This window comes from Pavona decussata, unplaced genomic scaffold (assembly GCF_977016875.1).
Source record: "Pavona decussata unplaced genomic scaffold, jaPavDecu1.1 SCAFFOLD_11, whole genome shotgun sequence".
Classification (NCBI taxonomy): Eukaryota; Metazoa; Cnidaria; class Anthozoa; order Scleractinia; family Agariciidae; genus Pavona; species Pavona decussata.
This window is the reverse complement of record NW_028145434.1, coordinates 3,918,568-3,928,644: the sequence shown is the minus strand read 5'-3', so window position 1 is coordinate 3,928,644 and position 10,077 is coordinate 3,918,568. Positions and strand designations below refer to the sequence as shown.

Genomic DNA, 10,077 nt, shown 5'->3' with positions numbered 1-10,077 from the left:
CCTTCGCTGATGAGGTCTGCATGGGAACAAGGCTAGGTTTCCTGAGATTTACGGTTAGCCGTTCTCAAACTCTGGATTAGTTTACTTCAAAACTTTACTTCAAGAAACACTTTTAAACTAAAGAACGTAAAGGACAAGGAAAATAGCAATCGCCGTCTTCCACCCCTCTATTTTTGGATGTCGAGGTCAAGACCTTCCCCCTTCCCATGAAGTGATAAGATTAGCTGAAACTCAAGAGAAATACTCAAGACTCGCATGAACCAATGGTCGATGCATGTCGTGTGATTTGCCCCGCTATCAATCTGGTTTTACTAGGTTTATGGGATACATTGGTTTTCAGTTATTGTGCTGTGTTATAAACGACGTCGTACAGTCTGCGTCGTAGTGGAAGTGTACTAGAGTTCTGGTTTTTCTGTAAATGACTTGAGTAAAGACTAGCAAATCATCTTCCTACCATGTTCTTCTTTCTAGCGGGAAGCGAATTTTAACTCCTAAACACGAGAATTGCATGGAGTTCGCATTTTCTGAGCATGGAACTCAATTTGTCTCGATACCGATTTTTCGCATACCAGAGGGCAAACTCGTTAATTCTCTGCGTTTTTGCCATTAAACTTGTTCTGACACGTTCTCGTTGCTGTCATCGTAGTGTTTGCGTGAAGCTAAGTAAACTCATGCCAGCACGGGTCACCTAAGAATAATTTAACAAAAGAGCCAGTTCATGGGAGAATACGAGGCATTTGCATTTGACTCGCTTGTCGAAACCCGCTCTTGCGTTTAATTAAGTCAAATTCTGTCTTACCTTTTCAATGAATATGTACACGTGTGAAACACATAGACTTCGAATGGTTCAAAACTGCACGAAGACGCGATTTCACCCAATGTAACGATAGACAACAACACCATGCACTGTTTTATTTACTTTATCTTATAATTTGACTTACTGTACAGTTCTTCCCCAAATTACCAGTTTTAGAAATACCATACAAACTCATATTTTTCGAAAGTAAATCGGCTGTGCAAATTTGGCAAATAACATATGCATGGGTGACCTGCCGGATGCGATGAACGTTGCGACAGCTCTCACTTTAACAAGGACTGGAAACGAGTTTCACTTCCGCTTATTAGAAAATATGGCAGGCGATAGTCCTGACAAGTTTAAAGGCAGTTCTCAACGTTTGCGGCAGTGGAGGGGATGCAGACAACATTCTGGTTGATAAGCATTCAGTCTGTAAGCTCAAGAATTGGTTGGAGAACCAAGAATATGATAATGTCGTGCTGTTGAGAGATCGTTCATGGTGTTTACATGCGATACGACGCAACTGAGCCGAATTAGGTTCAAGAAGAGCGCAGCTCTAAAGGATTCAGAAGGCATCCCTTTTTTCTAATTGAGTCGTGTAGAAGACACTAAATGCTACAAACCGAATTTTCATACACCAGTCTATTCTAGTCCCTTTCCTTTTGAGAAAAGAGTTCAATCAGCTGGTGGCCCTGAGAAACTGAAGAGACGAACGCCTAAGAACTTACCATCCTGCAAAGCCTGATAGGGAGAAAGTGAAACAGCACAAGAGGTACAGTAGATGAAAGTTTTCGTTTAGTAATGTGTACTTTGCCCATGCAATGCTCAATGAGTTTTTATTGCTTTCCCGTTTGCGCAAATCATTACCACACATAGCAATCGTACGTCATGCATTTGGTATTTGCAAATGAAAGCGGAATAGTATTTCGCAATAGTATTACGCAAATTTTGCATAGAAAATTAGAGCGACCTTGGTTACAGACCTCCGCATCAACGTTTCAGATTCATTTAAAACTCGTGAATGTGACGCAATATACTGCATGAAGTTTGCTCTGATTAAGATTCGTCAGTGGGAAGTGATTTCATTTTAAAACTTCGGCTGCGTATTAAGGTGATTCCACTGAAAAAGAAAGAGTATTTAAAATTGTCTAAGACTTGGTCCAGTTCATGACTATGTTATGAGCATTACAAAAATGCAATAAAAAATGGGGGTCACCGTGCTCGTTTTTGTGCAACCTGGATGGCTATTATAGTAAATAGATGACCCACGAGGTTTATATTAGGAACCGCGCTAGTAATTAGAAAAGGGAACTATCATTTCTAGAAAAAATTAATTTCTTGCATTAAAATATCGAAGCAGTTCAACAAATATTACTTTAATCTTACACAACAAACTATTTTAATTGAACTGGAATTAAGATTATGAAAGAAATTAAAGATTTTGCTGCGTGTGCAGGTAAGCAGCACTACCTAAATACGTGCTTTTTAAAGCATTCAAATAAAAATATCTCAAAGTAGAGTATTAAACTTTTCTTTAAATCGCGATATATAGTGGTCAACCGTATGACATTTAAATTGATGCATTAAAAAATGGGGGTCACCGTGCTCGTTTAGAAGAAAAGGACCATTCATTTTCCTGCCAAGTAAATAAGGATGCGCAATGCAATTCAGTGGAATCACCGTAAGTACCAACGATGCATAAACGAAACAGGCATTAGCAAACAAAGGAAGAAAAGAGCCCTTTGTAGAATTTTCAACGAAATGTACTACAAAAGTACATTTTTCCTAAGTGATTGCCCACAAAAGCAAACAAATAAACATTCCCGCTGCACACTGCCACCGAGTTGGCTCGTAGAGCCCTTCACCCAGTGATTAAATTAAAATTTCCCATGTAAAATCTTTCCTAACTGTTTAATTGTCGAGTGTTTTAAAGTTATGTTTAACGTGTTCCTCAATATGCTTAGAAAAGAGAACTAGATTGTTGTTTAAATGGCTAAATGTAACAAAAAAACCTATATTTTGACGAATGCTGTTCCACATGCATACAATGGTTGTAATGCAAAACATCTCTTGTGTGCTATTGGTTTCTCTTAGTCACCGGCCGGTTCGTTGTATTACGTACAAACAGACATTTTCCTTCCATTCATTTTATCACAAAACGTACAGTTTATCTGCAGCACTATGCTTGTGTATAGCGCACAACAATCAGAACGTGCTCGCCCGGACAGAAAATGTCACGAGGAACCTAATAACAATAATAATAATAATAATAATAATAATAATAATAATAATAATAATAATAATAATAATAATAATAATAATAATAATCATCATCATCATGTCGATGATAATGTTGATGATGGATTGCTATCGTCGTGATTGTATGTGCATCGCCTTTGTTTTGAAGGTCACTTTGTGAGTTACTCACTTCTCAGACTTCGGATTACGAGATGCAACACATAAAAGAAAGTAAACCAAGCCACTGGTCATCAATGGTGTTTGGTGTAAAATTCGTGCGTGTCGAAGTAGATGTGACCTCCGACGAGTTTAAAAGCGTGGAGCGGCTGTTCAGAAAAACAATGAAAAACGACCAGGCAGTTATTGTCAGTATAGAGCGAGTTCAGAATCCGTTCCTGTGGGAGAAGTATTGCAGGTAAACTCTATGAAACAGCCCATAACTAGCAGCCTCTATTTGTATTAATTCCCTGAGTCAACCTTTTCCCGAGTTCATTAGGTATTTGAACTGTGGGCGTTTCAGCGGCCCCTTGAGACTGCTAGATCTTAAATTCCCTTTTTATTAGAGAACAAAGTAATGACTAAACGCCTCAGCAAAAGAAGCTCTTCTCGCAGGGTAACTTATAAGGAACGGTGCTTCCAAACACTGAGGTAGTTTTGTCTAGTTCATGACTAAGCCGGAAAAGGATTGGGAGTAACCACGCATTCTTCATCATTATGCTCCCGTATGGCGACCCACGTGAGCATTTATGAGCTTCGCACGTTTGAAACTTTCAGCAGGTCAAATCATGTTCACATTATTGTTTACGTACTGATGTGAAATATAGTCACGGAAACACGTTACCCTTTTACAAGATGAAATTTAGATTTCCTCCCTAATTTTGCGTACAAATAGTAAATACCACTGTGCCTGAAATCATCCTTAACAAACAAATTTTTGACCCAAATCTGCAGATACTGCTTCGGGATGGTAAGATTGTGTTACGGAAACGCAGCACATTTCAAACTTTGTATACAGGGGAAAACCTCTTACGTCAACCTAAGAATATACCTTTACCAAACCGGCAGTATGAATAAACCGATGTCGTAGCAACATTTATTTCTTGGAAACAACGACTATCTAACACAACGAAAACCACTACAAGGATGTGCTGACGTGGTTCCCAAAGCTTCGGTAAAATCTCCTTGTTCTTAATCTATAACTAGGAGCCAAAAAGTACTCTCTGGGAAATGTGCAAGTAGGATGCGCTGCTCATATGAAGCACCTAATCGCCGGAAAAAATTAGGAAGTTTCAGGTAAAGCTTTGTTTTGGATAAAAAGAAAATTAAACCTTTTAGTCACCTGTGAAATTCCGACGGATACTCGAGGTGCACCATCACCACATGAGTGTTTAATTAATATTATACCTGTTAATATCTTTTGATGTAGGAAAAAAGAAAATATGGTTCAAGATAGCCCATGTAATACGGCGAATGAAAAACAGTTGTTTCACGGAACCAAAGCAGATTTAGTGGATGCCATTTGTAAACAGAACTTTGATTGGCGTGTTTCCGGCGAGCATGGCACAAAGTATGGAAAAGGAAGCTACTTTGCAGTTAAAGCCTCTTACAGCCATCGCTACACAGGAAAAAAAAGTGGTGACCAATTGAGATTCATGTTCGTATGTAGAGTCCTGGTTGGCTCATACACCAAAGGTGAACCTTGGTATCGAAGACCACCACTTAAAGATCCTTCGACCCCGGCGAGTGATCTCTACGACTCATGTGTAGATAACATATCCAATCCAGGAATGTTTGTTGTGTTTGATATGGATCAATACTACCCAGAATATGCCATCAAGTATTATACATTGGAGAGCCTCCCAGCTTTGCCAGTACAAAATGTCAATCCAGCACGAAATTTAGGACGTTACAATTCTAAAAGAATGTTGTCTTCCTCAACCCTAAACGTTCAACGGCCCAAAAAAGCACCGAAAAAACATCAAATGACCCTGGCCAATGGAAGAATTTCGAGTGGAAGTTTGAGATTTGAACGAATTCTGTCCTCCTCAGCTTTGAATGCTCATAGGGATAGGACATCCTCTCTAAATAGGCTGCCAACCTTGGCCAATCGAAGAAGTTCAAATAGGACCCTGGCCAATGGAAGAGGTTGGAGTGGAAATTTGGGATTTGAAGGAAGTCTATCCTCCTCCTCTTTGAATGCTCATAGGGCAAGCACATCCTCGGTAATTGGGCCATCGACCTTGGCCAATCGAAGAAGTTCAACTAGGACCCTCGCTGAAGGAAGAAGTTTGCGTGGAATTATGAGACGTGACAGAATTCTGTCTATCTCATCTTTGAATGCACATAGGGCAAGCGCATCCTCTGTAAATAGGTCAGCGACCTTGGGCATCCTAAGAAGTTCAACAAGAACCACCAAAACTCCAAATTATGAAACGCTAAACCCGTCGGTTGGAAATACAGCTGCATTGAACCAGGTGAACCCAAGTTGTTTCGCTGGTCTTTCCAGTTCTAATAAGGTGCTATCCTCCTCAACCTCGAATGCTCAACTGCCAAGCATGCATATAATGGAGAGTCACACAGCTTCTCCAGTACAAAATATCAATCCATCACGAACCTCAGGACGTTACGATTCTAAACAAGTGTTGTCTTCTTGGACTCTAAATGTCCAACGGCCCAAAACAGCACCGAGGAAACTTCAAATAACCCTGGACAATGGAAGAAGTTCGAGTGGAAGTTTGAGATTTGACAGACCTCTGTTCTCCTCATCTTTGAATGCTCATAGGGTAAGCACACCCTCTGTAAATAGGCCATCGAACTTGGCCAAACGAAGAAGTTCACCTAGGACCCTGCCCAGTAAAAGAGCTTGGAGTGGAAATGTGGGATTTGAAAGAGGGCTATCCTCCTCATCTTTGAATGCTCATAGGGCAGGCACATCCTCGGTAAATGGACCATCGACCTTGGCCAATCGAAGAAGTTCAACTTGGACCCTCCCCAATGGAAGAAGTTGGAGTGGAACTGTGGGATCTGACAGAACTCTATCTTCCTCACCTTTGAATGCTCATAGCGGAAGCACAACCTCTGTAAATGGGCCAGCGAACTTGGGCATTCTAAGAAGTTCAACAAGAACCTCCAAACCTCCAAATTTTCAAACGCTCGACCCGTCGGTTGGAAATACAGCTGCACTGAACCAGGTGAACCCAAGTTGTTTCGCTGGTCCTTCCAGTTCTAATAAAGTGCTATCCTCCTCAACCTCGAATGCTCAACTGCCAAGCATACATACAATGGAGAGCCACACAGCTTCTCCAGTACAAAATACCAATCCATCACGAACCTCAGGACGTTACAATTCTAAAAGAATGTTGTCCTCCTGGACTCTAAATGTTCAACGGCCCAAAACAGCACCGGGGAAACTTAAAATGATCCTGGCCAATGGAAGAAGCTCGATTGGAAAATTGAGATTCGAACGAAGTCTGTCCTCTTCATCTTTGAATGCTCAAAGGGCAAGCACAACCTCTGTAAATGGGCCATCAACCTTGGCCAATCGAAGAAGTTTAGCTAGTACTCTCGCCAATGTAAGAAATTTGCGTGGAAGTTTGCAATTGCGACGTGACAGAACTCTGGACTCGTCTTCTTTGAATGCTCATAGGGCAAGCACATCCACTTTAAATAGGCCAGAGACCTTGGCCAATGGAAGAAGTTCAACTAGGACCCTGGCCAATGGAAGAGATTGGCGTTGAAATTGGAGATTTGAAAGAAGTCTATCCTCCTCACCTTTGAATGCTCATAGGGCAAGCACAATCTCTGTAAATAGGCCAGCGACCCTAATTGGGCATTCTAACTTGACGTTCAACAAGAACGTCCAAACCAAAACTTTAAACGCTTAACGCGTCGGTTGGAAATACAGCTGCATTGAACCAGGTGAACCCAAGTTGTTTCGCTGGTCGTTCCAGTTCTTATAAGGTGCTATCCTCCTCAACCTCGAATGCTCAACTGCCAAGCATACATATAATGGAGAGCCACACAGCTTCTCCAGTACGAAATATCAATCCATCACGAAGCTCAGGACGTTACAATTCTAAAGGAATGTTGTCTTCCTGTAGCCTAAATGTTCAACGGTTCGAAAAAGCACCGACGAAACATCAAATAACCCTGGCCAATGGAAGAAGTTCGAGTAGAAGTTTGAGATTTGACAGAACTCTGTCCTCCTCATCTTTGAATGCTCATAGGGATAGTACATCCTCTCTATAAAGGCTGCCAACCTTGGCCAATCGAAGAAGTTCAAATAGGACCCTGAACAATGCAACAGATTAGAGCGAAAATTTGAGATTTGAAAGAAGTCTGTCCTCCTCACCTTTGAATGCTGATAGGGCAAACACATTCTCTGTAAATAGGCCATCGACCTTGGTCAAACGAAGACGTTGAACTGGGACCCTCGCCAATGGAAGAAGCTCGAGTGGAAGTTTGAGATTTGACAGAACTTTGTCCTCGTCATGTTTGAATGCTCATAGGGCAAGCACACCCTCTATAGATAGCCCAACGACCTTCGGCAATCGAAGAAGTTCAAATAGAACCCCCAAATCTCCAAATGTTCAAACGCTTAATGCGTCGGTCGGAAATACAGCTGCAGTGTACCAGTTGAGTTCAAGTTGTTTCGCTGGACGTTCTTGTTCTAGTGAGGTGCTATTCTCTTCAAGTTCGAATGCTCAGCAGTCAGGCATCATCACTGAAAATCACCTGGCGAATTTGACCAATCCAATACATTTTATGGCACAACGTCCACCAACTGAATGCTACCAAATACCCTTGCTCCTCAATTTTGAATGCTCAAACTGCAAACTCGAGTGAGCTAGGGACCAATCAAGATGAGCCCAGTAGAAGCCAAAGCTCGACAGAATCAAATGCTTTACTCAATGCAAAAAGCCAAAGCTCAAGGGAAGCAACTGCTCGACATAATACAAAACGACAAGATTTAAATTGTCGTGTGATACTATAATTAGAAACGTTTTTTTTTAGTTTGGAGTGCTTTGGATCGGAGACTTATTCTTTCTTGTTTGTTTACTTGGATATTGGGTACGCTTTGGTCACGTAAGGACGCGAATGGTAACGGACGGACTAAAAGTGCGTTTTGGATAAGTTAGTTTTCGTCACAAGGAAAAACATGGACTTACTCTAGCTTTTATACTCACGACATGCCGTTAAGAGATGGGACAGCGATCTTGGACGTGGAGATACGTATTTTGGACGTGAAGCTTCTTTGTCATGATGGCATACTGTTGTGCGCCTTTACGTGAGAGTGTAACATAAAGTAAATAATAGCCCCCAAAATTTCCGTAATAACCGGCCATTGCGTTTGTAGCTGAATTTATAAAAAAAATAAATAAATAAGCATCAAGCTATTCAAGAGGACATATCCACCGGTTGGTTTATACCGACAAGCGACAACATGTTGTCAAGACGATCAGTTGCTTTTCCTCCATTGAATATCCCCATGGGACCGTGAAGCATGAATTGTAAATATTGTGGTGGTCGTTTTCGTTAACAGTTATTCTGAAAATATGGTGACCTTCAAGGAAAAATTTGCCATCTTCTAAACGATTAATCAGATTAAAATTGAAATATCTACATTCAAGTTTTGTGGAAAATCTGGCCATGGTTGGATGAAGCAGTGTCACTAATTAGGTGACGGACGAAGCCTAACATCCATCAGGAGAATAACGTCAAACTAAAAAATTATATTTACAGATGAACTACATCGGATGACTGTTTTCCAATTCATATCCAATGCAGTCTCATAAATAGTGAGGCATGCACGCGATCTTTCTTCAAGAATGAGCGTATCTACGAATGACTGGGGCATCTGAAGTGGCCAATTAATTTAACGTTTGAATGGACATATCTTCTTGTTTGAGTGAAACGGTGTTATTTGGGGACATTAAGGCGTAAGAGCCCCCCACTCCTATTTTCAGGGGCAAAGAGTGACTTTTTTTTTATTACTTCATCTGGGAGAACGACGAGCTCCTGTATACATTGCCGACTGCTCATAAGATTTTTCCGCTCAGGTTGTAGTTTTTTAAACGAAATCGTGGAGTATAAGCAATGGACATACTCTTCGGGCATGGACAGACACCGCAATTCCAATTCTATTAATTATTGTTTATGTGCAAACTAAATCGATCTCTTCAACTTCCAAAATTACTTTTGATTTGATTTGGCTTTGAAAAGTTCCCCCGAGAGAAACGTTGACTGCGAGAGCCCGGCACACATTCCTGTCATTTCTGTATTGATAAAAAACAAAATACGCATCAAGTTATCCAAGAGAATATATCCATTTGGTTCATCCTGACAATCGGCAACATTTTCTTTAGGCAATCAGTTGATTTACCTCGATTGAAGACCCCCAGGGGGACCGTGAAGCATCAATGGTAAATAGTTTATATAACATAATTATAATACAATTTAAATTATAATTTGTTGATCGTTATTCGGTATATTCATCAGATAGAAATACAGTTATTCTGAAAGTGTGGTAACTTCGAAGTTTCAAATGTTTGTCATTTTTAAAATAATTTGAACAACTTTACAATGAAATAACCCCTATTGACCTGTTGTGGAAATTCTGACCACGGCTGGATGAAGTAAGGCACAAATAAGGTAAAAGCTGAAGTGTAACCTCCATCAAGAGCACGACTATAAATAATAAGACGCATTTATGAACTACAATGCATTACTTCTTTGCGTTTTCATAACTACTGTATGTCTATAAGTGGTGCATTACACACACAAATTTTAAGCCGATGGTTAATCTTAACTTGAAGAATGGGCTCATTTACAAATGAATGAGACATCTGAAACCACCAATTGAACTTTAGAGAGAAAATCTCATCCTGTTTGAGTGAAACGGTGTTTTGACTCAATTTAAGACATTAAGCAGCAACACGGGGATGGACAAGTAGTATACACAATAGTGAATGGTCAAATATACTTTTGTTAAGAAACAGCATTTAGGATACATTCTAACTCAGGATTGCTTCGTGAATCTGGCT

At 40.4% G+C, this 10,077-nt stretch overlaps 1 protein-coding gene across 1 annotated transcript; it reads left to right on the top strand.

Moving 5' to 3' along the window:
- The first annotated feature begins 1,136 nt into the window (after positions 1-1,136).
- Positions 1,137-8,705, top strand: LOC146488287 (uncharacterized). Its single transcript, XM_085122653.1, has 3 exons — positions 1,137-1,568; positions 3,204-3,449; positions 4,461-8,705. The coding sequence occupies exons 2-3, from the start codon at positions 3,247-3,249 to the stop codon at positions 6,769-6,771; spliced, it is 2,514 nt and encodes an 837-aa protein (XP_084978779.1). The 5' UTR covers positions 1,137-1,568; positions 3,204-3,246; the 3' UTR covers positions 6,772-8,705.
- Positions 8,706-10,077: the final 1,372 nt, after the last annotated feature.